This window comes from Choloepus didactylus, chromosome 8, assembly GCF_015220235.1.
Source record: "Choloepus didactylus isolate mChoDid1 chromosome 8, mChoDid1.pri, whole genome shotgun sequence".
In the NCBI taxonomy this organism is placed as follows: Eukaryota; Metazoa; Chordata; class Mammalia; order Pilosa; family Megalonychidae; genus Choloepus; species Choloepus didactylus.
In genome coordinates, this window is record NC_051314.1 from 85,262,192 (window position 1) to 85,279,327 (window position 17,136).

Consider the following 17,136-nt stretch of genomic DNA (forward strand, 5'->3'; position numbering starts at 1 on the left):
GCAATATTGACAAGGGTATGGAGAATAGGCTTTTTCATAATAGCTGATGGTTCAAATATACATTGATACAAAAAATATATATAAATTGATGCAACTCTTTTAGGGGAATTTGGGAATGTCTTAAAAATTTAAATGAATAGGACTTTTGAACCAGAAATGCTACTTCTAGGAATTTACACCATAGATACACACCTCCACATTGGCAAAAGTACAGAGATACTCGTTGCAGTCTTGTTCATAATAACAAAGAACCTAAAGCAACCTAAAGGGTCATTGACAGGAGCCTGGCCAAATAAGCTATAGAATATTACAATGAAATACTACGTAGTACCAAAAGGTTGAGGTAGATCTTTATGTTCTGATGCAGAAAGATGTCCAAGAGGAAAAAAGTAATGGCTGCATAGTCATCGTTACTTTTCAAAATGCAAGTGTTAACATGTGACATGTGTTAACATCACTGTGCCTCAGTGTCCTCATCTGTGAAATAGTAATCATAATAGTATCTACCTCATGAGTTGTTGTGAAGATAAAATGAGATGATATACAGAAAGCGTTCAGAGTGGTGACTGACACACAGTGCTTATGTTTGCTATTATTATTCCATACATAGATACTGTCATAAAGTTTATACTCAAAACTGTGACAAAGGTTATCTTTGGGAAGTGGAATTGGCTTGGGTGAAGGGATGGACAAGCATAGACAAGGACTTTGGTTTCTTATATTGTTTATTTCCACGTACTGTAGTTGTTTATAGTGAGCAGACCCAGTCCTTGACCAATCACTCTGTCTATGGAGGCTAGATAGTGAAGAAATTGGCGGCTCCAGTTTGGGATGCTAGTTGAGACGTGAAGAGGAAAGATTTCCCCAAAGGGAAGAAGATGAATGAGAGAGGATAGTGGAGTGGGGTGAAGGGAAACAGGGCTGCTGAAGCTCCTTTTGAAAAGCCACTGACCTAATTAAAGATTAAAAGTTTACAAATTGCACAAGAACCTTAGGAAGGCTCAGCATTTATATCTGAAACTCATCAAATCACTCAAAAAGTTGTATTACTTCAAAATGAAAATTACAAAAAATAAAGTGCCTAAAATGAACATTCAAAAGAGAGCAGTTTTCTAATAATTGAGAAATAAAAATTTTTGTTGTGTTAAAGAGGCCAGTAATTCCTTTTCAACTAGTGTTGCTGCCTCCATTATGTAATATCAAAGTCATTTTTGCAGTAAGTCAAACAGCTGAAGTAAATATTTTATTTATATATTATTTTTAATCAGGGACTTATGATGGACCTTGTTAAGAGACTTACATGTAAAGTAAGCTAAGCTCAAATAAGTGTTCTGTTAGAATAATGTTTATTGACTGTGTCTTAAGACACAGACGCATGTAAAGACCGCAAGATCTGGCTCTGACCTCAAGTAATGTGTCAAGCAATAAATGCAAAAACTTTTGCATTTATTATCTCCTTTTATATTTAAAACAACCCTGAAGGATAGGCTTATCTTGCTTATTTTACATAGAAGGAAAGACAGATATAGAGAGGTTGTCATGCACCTGCTAACCAGTGGAGTCAGAATTGGAACCAGTTGGTATTCCCACGATGGTGCTTTCCTCCAAGTAGCACACATAGCTGAAACAAAAGCTTATAAAAGAATATTTACTTATACTTTGTATGATGCACTTTGATATTTTCTATTACATTCTATTCTTTATCATTAAAACAAACAAGAAATGCTGATTCTGAGTACTAAAATTGATTTTACAACTTACTAATTGTGACCTGCAATTAGAAACTCTAAACTATTCTAACCCCTTCATTGTATGTAAGAGGTAAGCAAGGCCAAGGGTGACTAATTGACAGTCACATTGCTAATTAGTGGCAGATTAAAGATTAGAGTCCAAGCCTTTTGGCTCCTTGCTTTAACTTTGACATCTCTATAAATTATAGTTGTCCTCAATATTCAGTAGATGAAAATAAAATAGAATTTCTGTTTAGACACAATATTTTTAGCCTGTGCATATTTTTCTAAAGCAGTATTTTAAGTCAGCAACAAACCAGATGAGAGAAAAAAGAATAAAAGGTACTCAACTTTATTATGATACGTTGGTCTACACAATGATTCTGTGCAGTCTGGGCAGGGAAGTTCTAGGTGAAGCTAGATGATGGGCATCAGATTAGGCAGATCAAATTTATCAGTTCAGTGTCCCAGATTCAATTTTGTCTAAACCTCAATTTACTCTTAAAGGGCAGCCATGTTCTTTACACTGCCAAATTTGAATGGAACTGAAGTGGACAATATATAAATATTTTATGCTGTTGTTTTTCCAGTTTTCTTAGACTGCATATAGATCTTACACCCTTTAATTCATTGTTTTCCAATATGCAATAAGGAAACCTCCTATACTAGAATCACTTCAATATGCTTGTTTAAAATGTGAACTTCCTGGACCCTACTTTAGACATAAAGAATCAAAATCTTAGGATGGGACCTGGAAATCAGTATTTTAAGCAAGCATCCTAGGTGATTCTTACATACAATCAAGTTTCTGACCTGCTGCATTAAGTTTTTTTCTCCCTTTTAGGTCTCATCATGGCTCCCTTTTGGTTTCTAGAATTACCATTTGGCTTTGTTACCTGAAGAGCCAAATAGTTATTCATTAGCATTTATAAGAAAACACTTGAATTATACCAACAGAGAGAGTTAGTTTAAACAATCTGGATGATAGGGTTCAGTTTTATTCTACTTAAGTTTAGTGTTAAAGACCATTTTTTGATGGCTGTACCACTGGTTTCCTATAATTTGAGATGATTTATTTTGGGATATACCCAACCCACTATTTTGTTTCATTTTTCTTTTTCCAAAGCATAGTCTATAAAAATGGCCAGTGCCAACTATTTCAGATACCTGGGATTGTTCCCTTTATTTAACAAATATTTGAATGCACACCATGAGGTAGGCACAATTTTGAGAGTTAAAATACAGTGTGATCAATGTTAAGGTTAGGTCTAGTACTTTGGGAGCTTAAGAGGCGCCTCCTTGCCCAGGCTTGAGGGAGTCAGGGAAGACATCTGGAGGAAAATGCCATCTAAGCTGGGCTTTGTAGCATAAGGCCAGGGAGGGAGTAATGCTTTTTCAGATGGGAGAACAGCATTGTCAGGAAAGGTCTGGGATCAAGAGAGATGAGTTGGACCTGCCTAAATATGTGAGGAAAATTCACACGAAGTCCACATATGAAAGAATATAAGAGGGATGGGGTGGGACGTTAGAACATTTGTTGAATAATAATAATAAAGATTTATTAAGCACTTATCAGGTGCTAGGTAGTGTTGTAAATACTTGATATTCAGGAACCTATTTAATTCTCCCAACAATGCCATGAGGTAAATTCTTTTATCTCCAGTTTACAGATGAGGAAACTGAGACAGCTTGATAATTTACCCAAGATCACATAGCTAGTAAATGGTATGAGATTTGAACAGCTCGATTCAAACACCATGGCCTGTGTTCTTAACCTTTATGCTATCCTCTCTCCTCTATGTGGCACTATGTTAGGCATTTTATATAGAATTTTTTGATGAGCCAAAGGTGACGGTATACTCTGCAGACAGGTAAACAAATTTGCACATGGTCACCACAATTAGAAAGAGGCAGAGTGAGAACCTGTCCTCAAACCTTGTACACATTTGTTACACATTATCTTCCAAGCTTTTGTTTGACATAAGCAAAAACTCGTATGCCAATTCCTCTTTGGAGAAAATTTTTTTTACCTTGCAGCTTTATTGAGATATAGTCATATTCCTACAATTATCCAAAGTATACAATCAGTTGTTCACAGTGTCATCATATAGTTGTGCATTCATCACTAGAGTCAATTTTTGAACATTTTCATTACTCCAAAAAAATAACAAAAATAAAAGTAAAAAAGAACACCAAAAACAACCCATCTCCCCTATCCCCTCCCTATTATTCATTTATTTTTTTGTCCCTACTTTTCTACTCATCTATCCATATACTGGATAAAGGGAGTGTGAGCCACAAGGTTTTCTACAATCACACAGTCACCCCATATAAGCTAGATAGTTACATACTTGTCTTCAAGAAACAAGGCTACTGGGTTGCAGTTAGCAGTTTCAGGTATTTCCCTCTAGCTATTCTAATACACTAAAAACTGAAAAGCGATGTCTATATAATGCATAAGAATAACCTCCAGAATGACTTCTTGACTCCAGTTGAAATCTCTTAGCCACTGAAACTTTGTTTCATTTCTCTTTTGCCTTTTGGTGAAGAAGGCTTTCTCAATCACACGATGCCAGGTCCAGACTCATCCCAGGAGTCATATCCCATGTAGGAGGGAGGGCAGAGAGTTTACCTAGAGAATTGGCTTACAGAGAGAGGCCACATCTGAGCAACAAATAAGGTTCTCTGGGGGTGACTCTTAGGCACAATTATAAGTTGGCTTAGCCTCTCCTTTGCAGTAACAGGCTTCATAAGGGCAAGCTCCAAGATGGAGGGTTCAGCCTACTAAATTGGTAGTCCCCAGTGTTTGCAAGAATATAAGGAATTCCCCAGGTGGGTAAATTTAATATTTCCACGTTTTCCTCCAGTCCCTCAGGGGGCTTTTCAAATACTTTTTTATCCTCTGCTCAAATTACTCTGGGATGTATTGGGGCTTCACACTAACCTGTACAAACAAACCAGATCTCACTCCCTGTTCAAGGTTCCATGTAATTATGGTGTTTGAATAAACTGACTATACAAGTTGAATTATATAGCATGCTACAGAAAATAAAGATTTTCCACCAAATAAACATTTCTACTTTGGTTTTGGAGAAAAATTTTGATAAGTAAAACTTAATTTGAGTAGTTAGAGGTAAGAGAGAATGACACATCTGGTTTGTGTGGTGTGTATATGGGACATATGAAGCTATCCAGCATGCGGTGGAAATTCTAGGACTGGAAGCCAGGAAGTTAAAGCTTTTGATGCAACTTTGGAAATCATCTGGTATAGTGAACTTTGATGACTTGAGAGTGGATGAGCTCACCTAGGGAGAGAAGAAAAACTGACCCTTGAGTAATGCCTAGGAGCAGGGGTGGGCAGAGGGAGAGAGAAGATTCAGTGTGAAAATTGAGAATGGTCTGAAAGATAGGCAAGGAGTCAGGAGAGTTCTATTTAAGAAAAGGGAAAATAGAATTTTGAAAGATTAACCAACAAGTCAGATGGCAACAGGAAATGATAAAAACAGAGACATTGCCCTTGAATTTGACAATAAGTCATCTTCAGCGAAACAGTTTCAGTAGGATATTGGGAGTGGAAGCCAGACCCAAGTGGGCAGAGGAACGAATGGAAGGTGAGGAAATGGAGACTATATGTGACTGTGAAGGTGGGAACAAAGTGATGTGGTAAGTTGAGAGAAACAAAGGCTTAAGAGATAAAAAGATTTTTTTTTTTTACTTTGTATATTCAAATCTCAGGTATGTGTGTGGTGTGAATGTATATATGTATATGTACACACATTTACATATCAGAAATGTGAGCGTGATTTTAGGTTGATGGGACAAAGTCAGTATAGATGAAGTGAGGTCCTGGAAAGATAGACAGGAAAGATGTCCAGGTGGACTGTTTGTGGCACTTGTTTTTTCTCTTGATTAGGTGAGAAGGGGGAAAGATTATATTTGAGGGTACTTTCTTTTCCTTTTCTCTTATCTCTGGGGTGGTAAAGTGTGAATCACTAAGGATGAATGTAAGGGTTTAGTGAAAGTTGCTCTGAAAGGTTGTTTTATTACATGATTCTTTGATGAGCAACCCCAGAAGTAAAATTGCTTCTCAGAGTTATACGACTCTTTTTTTGTTGCTCTTGCTCTGAATCTAGGTGTTTTTTAAGGCACAAAATGTCTTGAAAAGGATAGACAATGAGGTAAAAGAGAGATAAAATATTATTCAAGTGACTCTGTCCTGATGCAAACATTGCATCCTTGTTGACCCTGGGAATTTGATTAAGGATATAATTGTCCTATTGTCTGCGAGGCATGTTTGTACAGCTATCTGGCTGAAGCTTTTCCAAGATTAGTGGCAGTGATCATTCTAACATGCCTACCGACTTGTCTAGCACCATGTTTCTATAAAATGGGCCTTTTGAGCTTAGTATTTGAAGTTATTTGGTGCTTCCACTTTTTTCATGTCACTTGAGTTTATATCAGAGTTTGAATAAGCTAAAATTACTGAATAATTCACAATTCTGAAAAATGGTGTGTGCTTTCTCAACAGCTAGTCTTGGGGCTGCATAATAAGCATTTGGAAAAATTTTAAGTTTATGCAATTTCACTCAAGAAATAGTTTATTGAGTTTCTTCTATTTAGAAAGCAATATACTAGATGCGAGGAGGACAAGAGGCAAAGAAGAGCTGTACTCTGACTGCAAGGAGCTTTCTGTCTAATAGGATTTATAAAACTATGATAAGGCAGGGAAGTGACTTGTGCTGTTGGAGAATAGGGCTGGGATAATTCAGGGAATGGTTCTTTGAGGAGGTTGTCTTTCCACTGAATCTTGAAAGGACAATAGATTGCATAGGGGATAATATTCAAGGCAGAATGACAAAATAAATGGTGAATCAAGGAAGGAGAAATAGGTAATGGCATAATTTTGGAGCTTCTAAATCTCTTTCCAGATGTCAAAGTTCTATTCTGTTTCTCACTATCAGAGAAGAAAGTTACAAATATGCAAAGAGAGAATACTAGAATGAATCTCCTGGTGCTGTTTTGGAGTCTGAAGTATCAGTGTGAATCTCTGGTTTATAAAATATGTTTATATACAGATAGCTAGAGATATGTATGTAAACATGGGTTAGTACACATACATGTATTTCCTGGTTCTGTTCACTAAGAGAGCCTAGAAGCAGTGACATCTCAGTAGCAATGAACACACTTAGTTCCCAGATCTTGGTTGTCTTCAGTAAAAGAAACCTGGACTCCTTGGAGAAGTGGTTGATTCCAGGTCTGGGGAAGGGCAAATACAACATGATCTGGAACACCTTTTGGTGCTAGAAAATAAAGAAGTGTGTCCCCAAAGAGAGTTGGTATGTTGAAAGGACATGAGAGCTAAGCTGAAAGAGCTCCAAATGGCTGAAGCTGAAATAATTTGAGCAACAAAATAAAATAACGATAGTAATTGGATTATAATCCAGAGAACAAAATAAATATCCATGAGTACATACTAATATAAATAACTTAATGAAAGGGCATTCTTCCTTATAGAAGAATTCCAATTAATAAATGAAGAAGGAATAAGGGAAATAGAAAATCACCATTAGAACACCACAGTAATAATAATTGCCATAGTCAAGATCCACCCATTAATGCCAAAATTAGTAGGTAAAAGTTTAAGGAGAGGGTATTTGTATTGTCTCACAGTATCTTCCCCCAATTACTCATTAATCACAAAGGGAAAAGTAGTAACTTTCTAGTGGAGAAACTTAGCAGATAACACCTTAATCAAGTGATCAAGGTGAACCTCTTCAGTCATAAGACATATCAATGTCATGTACCCTCTGATATCATGTACTGAGAAAGGCATATCACCTCTGTGGTATTCTAACCCCAAATCTATAACCTCAAGTTAATTTGAGAAAACATCAAATTAAAAGAAAATAAAAGGAAAAAAAAACTTATGGGGTGGGGTGGGGTATGGGGGCACTTCTTACTTTCTAGCACTACAAAATGTTCCAGGCTCATCTTGTATTTATCCTGCCCCAGCCCTAGAATCAACCACTTCTCCAAGGAGCCCTGTTTCCTTTTATTGGAGAAACCTAGAAACCCAAATAGTACCTGAACAGTACTCTTCAAAAGTGTCCAGGTCATGAAAGACAGGAAAAACAGGAACTGTCATAGATTGGAGGAGACTTAAGGAGACATGACAACTAAATGAAGTGTAGGATCCTTGAATAGGAGAACTGGTGGAATTCAAATAAAGGCTATAGTTTAGTTAATAATCATGTAGATTTCTTAGTTTTGATAATTGTACCAGTAATGTAAGATGTTAACATTATGGGAAGCTGGGTGAAGGATATGGGGGAGCTTTTACTATCTTTGCAACTCTTGCGTAAATCTAAAATTATTTCAAACAAAAAGGTTAAAAAAAAGGCTGTTAACTTCCGAAAAATTTTTCAAGTTTGTGGATTTTGTCACTATTTTTTGTATAAAAATGTACCTGCAGAAGTAAATATAACTTATATTCTGAAGAAAATATATATGGGAACATATTTCATGTTGCTTTTATTTAAAATTCCCCTTTGCACCATGAAGTTTTTTAGATTGGTTTCTTCCCTTTAATTAGTTGTTCCTTCATACCTGTTGACATTGAAATTAGAAATTTCGATATCAGCAGAAAAACTTTAAAATTCTACAGTTTCTTAAAAGTAACACTTTCTCTTAATAAATGGTTGTGGAGTTTTTACTTTGTTCTCTCTAATTTTTTGAGGCTGTGTCCAGGCAACTATACCACTTACACAAGTAACCGTCTCAGGAGGGGTTGGGGGGGTGGGGGGAGATTGAGAGAGAGACATTGAGATTGAATTTTCAAGAAAATAATTTTATTACTGGTTTTATTAGGGCTGCTTATGGTACTTCATTTGCTTTTTGTCCCAGCATGGTTTCTGGGAGATAGTTCCCTTAGTCAGGCAAGTCTGTAAATGAATTAATTAGGGTAAGTTTCCTGGATCAGCTATAGGCCTCACTCTAAGCAAAATTAGCTCCAGGAAGTAGCTACCTGGGGCCAAATGTCCCAGCGAGTCACCGCCCAAATTGCAAACTTTCAAGAACTTTTGTTCCAAGATCTTTGTCTCCGTGTCGGTCCCACCTCAAGCTATATGGTGTCATAAAAGAACAATGGACTGGGAGGAGTCAGAACTCTAGCTCTAATACTAACTAGCTGGGTGACTTTGGGGAAATTATTTGAATTTTATGTGGCTCAGTTCTCTCACTGTAAAAAAAAAGGGTATTTGATTCCTTGATTTCTAAGCTTCTCTCTTGATATAAAAATCTGCAATATGTATTTAAAACTAAAGGCATCTTCCTTTTCAGCAAATAGTTCCTCTTTCTATGTATCTTATTATTGTTTGTTTTACCACATTCTTCCAGTCTCTGAGGCTAAAAATCTTGAGTTATCTTTGTCATATCCATTTCCTTTAATTCTTGCACAAAACTGTCAACCAGTCCAGCAGTTCTTCCTTCACAGTGAAGTGGTAGTAGAATGCATGTGACTTAAGAGGATGAGTTTTGGAGTCTGAAGACACTGGATTCTGCTTGAGCCATGGTAGCTGTGTGACCTTAGGCAAATTACTCAACTTCACGGAGCCACAGTTTTGTTTTGTTTTGTTTTGTTTTGTTTTGTTTTTATGGAAAGAACACTAGTCTGTCTCCCAGGGTTGTCGTGAGGATGAAATGAGTTAGTAAGTGCCCAATAATTGATAGCTGCTGTTGTTATTGACATATGGCGATGCAGTGGATTGGATCTTAAAGTCAACTGGGCCTCTGGAAAAAATATCTAAGAATATTGCAGCCCAGACTGAATACCTCCTTCTGGATGGGTCTTTCCAAATGTTGACTATTTCCTTTGCACTCGTAGGATTTCCAGAAGTAAGGAAAATGTCCTAAAGTCTGGTAATGGAACACTCATTGGAGAGAAAGCAAGGTGGATAAGGGGAGATACCATAGCTCATGAAAGTGGAGATACTCATTCACAATGGAAAGAATTTCAAGTGGGCCCACAGTAACTTTAAGTTTCCCTGAAAGCAGGAGTGACTGTTTCTAATGCTCACCATTCTGGGAATATACTTACCACTATTCTCTTATTAAAGATAATTTGAATGGATTTATAAAATCATTCATTATTTGTAGTGGAAAGAAAGTAGACTTTGGAATCAAACTCTGCTACTTGAAATGCTAAGTGATCTTTATAAAGTCATTTAATTTCTCTGAATCTCAGTTTCTTCATTATCAAGAAAAGATAATGCAACCAATCTTGCAGAGTGGCTATAAGGATGAAATGAGATATGTGCTTCACATAAAGTAGATGTTTTAAAACATTAGCTTCCTTCCAAGAGTCTGATTCTTAACCTTAGCCTTGAATTTTTAGCTCCCTATTGTATAAATCACAGGGATTTTTCTTGCTGACATATATCTTAACATGTGTAAAGCAACACTCATCATTCTCCTTTCTATCTTTACTCTCCCTATTAATAGCATCATGAGATGCCATTCAGATTGATGCCAACTCTGATTCCTTCTCTTACCCTAAGTTCATTTTATACTAACAACTGCCAATTATGTCACCTCACTTTTCCACTCCTACCCTTTCTACCCTAATTTGCCCCATGCTTACCTCTCACTTGGACAGTTTTAGGACCTGCTTGACTGGTCAATTAGACTCCAATCTACTCTCCTCTTAGCAAATTACATGCCACTGCAGAATAAGTTTTAAAACACTGCTCTCATCATTCTTATTTCAGAAACTTTCTGTGTTCCACCATACAGACTGTGGGCAATTTACTACAGAACTCTTACCTTAAAGAAGTGGATCTTTTTTATTTGCCGTAAAGATCACACAGGTGCTAAGGAGTAGCACATTAAGACTAGACCTCATCTCTGCTCACTCGCAGGCCAATTCTTTCCAGTATTGGAATATGTCCCAAATGACTTAACCATGGTTTTCAAGGTCCTTCTCAGTCTGGTCTCATTCCATCTTTCCCTATTTTATCTTCAACTTCTCTTGTACCCTAAAGTCTAACTCCACTGAACTGTCCTATCCTATTTCAACTCTTGGTGCTGATGCTGTTTTCCCAACCAGAGATGCTCCTTCCTCCTGACCTCACTTGTTAAAATTCTGCCTGTTCTGTAAGTTCAAGTCAAATCCTGATGTCTCTTCTCTTCCTTCCCACCAAGCCAAAAGATCAGGTTCTATACTCCAAGACCATGCATTGCCTCTTACCACTTTTTGCCTTGGGTTATAATTGTTTGTGTATGTATTAGCAAGCCCAACAGATTATGCACACCATTTGGGCAAAGACCTTGTCCTATATTCTTTAGCAAGTAGTTACTCAGTTACCTAGTACCAGAATCTATCAAAAATCATGTACTGATTGTTATTATTTTTCTGTTTCATAAGGTTCTAAGCACATTGCTTAAAAAAAAAAAACAACAGAAAAAATGAAAACAAAACAAAACACACACACACGGTGAAGAGCTCTGTGAAGAGCACTGTGGTCAGGATATGAGCCACCTCATTCCTTGAGTATAAGGTGTGCTTCTACTACCCGGTACCAAGATGTTCTCACTTTCCTTGGCTTCCTGGATGAGAGTAATCAAAACTTGGAATTAGACATAAGAATTAATTTTTGTTTTAATCACAATCAGTCCCTCAGTCAAATACTTTTTCTTTCATATGAGCAGATTTGAGAAGGTATCTTGTATGTGTTTTCCCCCCTCTTTGGCCCAGAATTTTTCCCTTTAGAAGAACTGACAACCTTTATACCACACCTGTATTGGAAGCATAATTAAGCAAATGATGCCCCAAAGTGTTGGTCAGTATTTCCTAAACTTGGCTTACACAGTCACTGTTGTGGTTTTACATAATCAAGTTTAGCTGAATTATTTGCTGCTCCCATGTCTTTTTCTTGTTAGAGAAAAGGCTAACAAGGTTTGGTGGATCTGTCAGCTGCAAACTAGAAAGCAGACAGGCAGATAGGTATATTATTTGGTACATTCAGTTTTACTTCAAAGAATCTGTGTAGAACTAAGATTATTTTATTCATGAAGAAAGGAAATATTGGCGAAAAAAACTATAACATTTATTGCCTACTTATTCTGCATCAACACCTTCTCTTCCTTATCTTATTCATTCCTAAGAATACTATGAAGTAGGATCTGTTATCTGTTATTTTAGGGAAGGGCACCCAGCTTTAAGTGGTGGGATCAGCTCTCACGCTCAGATCTGCCTCTAACACCAGGGCCCCTCATGTCAGTGGGTACTACACTGCCTTCCCACATGGATTCAAACAAAACAACAAAATGAGTATTCTTTTCAGACAGGGCTGTAGTTGGAAGAATAAGTAATACATGTGGGAAAGTAGTGTAGGCTTTTAGGGTTATTCTCTCTCTTACTTTGCCTCACAGGACTAAAATCTCCAAGTGTGAAGTGGCAGCCTAAGTGGCTTGATCAAGCATCCCGTGTGTTCCACTGTTGTCGGGAGCTGGAAGCAGTACTTGATACGTTCTACCAGAGCAGTTATGCTCCCTGGTTGTCAAGAGCTGCGAGCAGCACTTTCATATATATTTTTCACTCCTCAAATAAGGAAACTATTGACTCATTTCTAATCTCACCTCTTCTGGACAAAGGTTGGAACTCCTTAGGTAATTACTGGAGCAAAAAAACAAACAATCCAGGTTAATGGGTAGGAACTAGTTGATGTAAAGGATAAAGCTTTGTGTACCTTTGACTTGAAGGGATTGTCAAAAGATTTTAAGTGTCGAGGCTTTATCCCCTGAATTTAAAGTACATTATACTTCCCCTGATTGTTAAAAGACTTTAAAATAATAAGAATGTTAAGAAGAGCCAATACTAATATATTACATTTAAAATGCTCTTATAGTACTGCAGTGTACTTGTATTTTAAATATATTATCTCCTTTGATCCTCATCAAAACCCAAAAAGGTAGGTATTGTCCTCATTTTTCCCTGAATTAGCTAAAACTGAAATGATTACATAATTTGTTTGAGTTTATGATTTCAACAGAAGTCTATCTTGCCTCAAAGTCTTCACCTTTTCTTGTACACCATGCCGTGTCCCCAGCCCTCTCCCCTGTACATTGTGGTCAGTGCTGCAGAGTTTGGGGAGATAGGGCTGCCAAAAGGAACTTGGATGTAGGAAGGACCTAATTTGGTCCTAACTTGACTGAGATGCTGATTGTGCCTTCCCTGGGATGTAACTCAGAAGAGGGGAACATTTCACTCCAAAAGTGTCTTTGGCACAGATTTAAGTTTGGGGAAAGGCCAATCGATGTTCGCACAGTGGGGTCAGTCACAGAGTGATGAAAGTGGAAGGGATCTTAGAGATCCTCTCATTTTACAGGAAGCTACAACCCAAAGAATATTGAGTCATGTGACCAAGATTGCACAGTGTTTAGGAAAACTGGTAGAGGATTATGTCTACTTTTCTAGGGCTCTCTGCTTTCCAACACCACTTGGCTTACAGTTCTTGGATGCTGGAGAATCCTCTTCTGTGTCTAATGTTCTGACTTTCTTTATTGCATAGGTGCTTCAGGATCTGTAGACAAGATGGACTCAACTCCATTTAATAGACGGCAATGGACTTCACTATCATTGAGGGTAACTGCCAAAGAGCTTTCTCTGGTCAACAAGAACAGATCATCGACTATTGTAGAAATATTCTCCAAGTAAGTGCTGATCCTGGTCCAAAAGGGCCATCTGTCTTAAACAAACATTACCATCTGGCAGGGAAATTGGCAAAGGAAGTACATGGTGTAAAATGTCTTTATTGAGCACCTCCTAGATTTTAAGCACAGTTAACAAGGCACTGTGGAGAAGGATAATAGTAATATTCAGAAGACATATTTTCTATCCTTGAATTTTTGTTCAGTTAGAGGAAGAAAAAGTTACAAACACGAAAGATAATCATAAAACACATAATTACAAAGTAAAATGTCAGCAAGTCCCAAATGAAATATGAGTGAGGACTGGATACAGAATAAAAGAGGCAACTCTAAGGGGCAGGAACTTTTCAGGATTGCCTTCTGGTTGAGATGAGTTTTAAGGCAAGTTTTGGTGTGGTTGAAGTGACTGTTACCATTGCATGGGATCTATAGTAGCCACTATATATGTGATTATGTAAATTTAAATTAATTAAAATTAAATAACATAAAAAATTCAATTCAGTTGAGCTGCAGTAGCCACATTTCAAGTGCCCACCAGCTTCATGTAGCTAGTGGTTACCATACTGGACAACACAGAAGCATTTTATCATTGCATAAAGTTCTGCTGGACAACGCAAACTGTGTAGGAAAACTGTAGCCCACTGGCTGCCTGTTTTAGTAAATTAAGGTTTATTGGAATGGCCATGCCCATTTGTGTATTGTCTATGGCTGCTTTCATGCCTCACAACAGAGTTGGATAATTGAAATTATTTACCATCTGACCCTTTAGGAAAAAGTTTGCTGACTTCTCCTCTAGCCTATGTGTTCTTTGATATGAGGACCTCTTTCTTCCTTATTTTGTATCCGTAGTAGGTCGCACAGTGACTGGAATGCAGTGGGCACTCAACAAATGTTAAAGGAATGGTATATGTAAATGATATCCCAGGGATGGCAAACACATCGAGTCCACTCATATAGAGGTGCCATGGTAGGAGATATTGAGAGAAAGGCTTAGGGTGGTTGTTGGGTTTACCTCATTAATAAAGCTTGTTAATATAATGGGAAGCTACTGAACATTTCTGAGAAGAAAGATGATAAAAATTTGAAGGAAGTGATTCTGGTAGCTCTAAGATGGATTAATGTGGCAGAGTCTGACAGATACCAATAGGAGGTTTCTGAAATCTACAGTGTCGCCTTTTCTTCAATAACAAGTCCACTGAGCCCCTGCTGTGTGAAGAACACTGCACTTCCAAACTAGTAACCCTGGTTATTAACGAGGGTGTGTTGGAGGTGGAGGTAAGACTGCAGAACTCATTTATTTACCTTCTACATTATACATTTAATGTTACTGTAATTTTATGTCAAATGTATATTATTCTTATCAAAAAATCAATATATTTATTTTATCAATAAAGATATCAATAAAGATGTTTCAGAGAAAAGGGATGGAGAGATGGAAAGTAGTTAAGGCTTAATCTCTGACCTCAAGGAACTTAATGTAATTTAGGTCCCCAAATTTTCCTGGATCTTAAGAGTCACATGGGGTACTTGTTAATAACATAGTGTTTCAATTATCTGTCACTGCATTAAAAAAAAATCTCCTAAACTTGGTGCTTCAAAATAATGACAGTATATATTTTGCTTGTGAATCTCCAATTTGGGCAGGACTTAATGGGGACAACTGGTCTCTGTTCTATTGGGCATCAGCATCTCAGAGACTGAGGGCCACGGTCATCTAAAGGCCCACTCACTCACAAATCAGACAGTTAGTTCTGGCTGCCATCTGGGATCTCAGCCAGGGTCGTGGTGGGAGCACCTATGCATGGCCTTTCCGTGTGGATGTTTGGCTTCCTCACAGCATCGTGGCTGGGTCCCAAGGGCAAGCATCTAGAGAGAGAGTGTGAAGTAGAGAGGGAGGCACTAGGGAGGAAGGAAGGGAGAGAGTGAGGGAGGGATGGAGACAGAAATTGTGTTTCCTTTTATGACCCAGTGTTGGAAGTCAAATGGAATTACTCTTCTGCTACATTCTCTTCATTATAAGTGAGTTCCTATCGCTGGCTCATATTCAGGGGGAGGGGAATTTGTCAAAGATTTTGTGGACATGTTTTAAAAAACAACTTATATAGCTTATATATGCCCTTCCCCTAAAGATTCTGATTAGACATGTCTGGAATTTGTGGTTTTAACAAGTATTCCCAGGTGATTTTTACCTTCAGCATTGTTTAATAAGCACCAGTAGTGGCAGAGAAGGCCTAGTGAGTTTGAACATAAAACAGAATAAATAAGTACAAGTAAAGGATCATGGAAGCTGAACATGAATAAAAGGAATAGGAAAGCAAGCAGTGTGGCATGGAGAAATAGAGGAGGCGGAAGGGACTGGTATGGTTCATTTGAGGCCAGATGGTGGAACGCTAAGTTTAGGATTTAGTTAAACAAAGGAAGCAGTCGAAGCTTTTCATGCAGGGGAGGGGACATGATCAGACTTGTATTTTAGAAGATGCTCTGGCAACAGTGTAAAAGGTACGTTGGAAAGATAAGAGACCAATATCACGGAGCCTGGTTATAAGGCTCTCTTGGGAGCCTGAGAGAAAGCTTTTGAGGGTGGGGGCAGCTGGAATGGAAAGGAAGAGAAGGATTTGAGACGGTACTGAGAGGTGATTAATAGGACTTGGAAACTCCCTGTTCTTTTACAGAGAAACTTATCCACATTCTTACCCTTTTCACCCTCCCTACCCCCACTTCCCTTTAACTGCATTCAGCTTTCCCATTACATGCATTCTTTCTGAGTAGCAGCCGCCTGTTCTTCTGCACATGCTTCTCTGAAATATTCCGGGCTAGGAATCAGGGTCGTTACTCTCCTATATTTCCACCACTATTTTCTGTCCGTTGTTTTTCACATCTCGAGCTGAAGTTCTGAACTCGTTCTTTGAGGTTCATATCTTCTAACTATACCCTACTCTTCTCATCCTCCCCTTCGTTGCAGGGGTGTGCCAGCCTCCTGACCAGGTCCCTGCTTTCACTGGGGACACTGGGACATGGCTTCAAGCCCTCCTCTCCCCCACTTCTTCTCCAGCTTCATTTTCTTCTCTGTGTTTCTCAGTGGGGGTGCTATGGGCATTTTTCCGCACAAGCATGTCTTCCTTGTGCAGGATGTTTATCATCTTGCCCTCCTCGAAATGCTAGTAGCTCCCCATGTCATTGGGACAATCAGAAAATAATTCATATATTTTTGGAATTAAAAGGAATCTAGCCTAGTAGTTCTCAAACTATGTTAATTGAGTTCTTAAGGAGGAACCTCAGGAGGCAATTCTGGGAAGGGAAAAATGTACAGGGTGAGCTGGTGCTTTCCACCCCAGCTTCTTACTAGAGGAGTCCTGTTTTGATCCCTTTTCTGTATTAGGCTCTAAATATTTGGAAAGAGGTATCTGCAGGTGAAAATTTGAAAACCACTATTCTGGCTAATCTTCATCCCCTCCTCTGGCAGAAATGGAACTTGCCATTCAGCAATTATGACTGCAGCTCACACACCAGGATAGTGGCAGAGCTGAGCCCAGCACCCAGATCCCTCACGCCCTCCCTGCATGTCTTTCACTATATCACTTCTCCTCCTACTCTTGTTATAACTTTACCCATTCAGTAGTCCCAAGAAAGAACAGGGTTCATGTTTAGTTTTTTGTGACTATTAAGAAAAAAAATGTCCTTCATCTCTCCCTGGTTAACT

The 17,136-nt window shown here is 38.1% G+C and overlaps 1 protein-coding gene across 2 annotated transcripts in view; it reads left to right on the forward strand.

Annotated features, from left to right (window-relative positions):
• Positions 1-17,136, forward strand: part of LIMA1 (LIM domain and actin binding 1) — an 81,903-nt gene that overhangs the window by 9,295 nt on the left and 55,472 nt on the right. For both annotated transcript variants that reach the window (XM_037846571.1, XM_037846572.1), the window contains exon 2: positions 13,298-13,439. In XM_037846571.1, coding sequence (XP_037702499.1) covers positions 13,321-13,439 — 119 coding nt within the window. In that variant the 5' untranslated portion in view covers positions 13,298-13,320. The remainder of the gene's footprint in view (positions 1-13,297; positions 13,440-17,136) is intronic.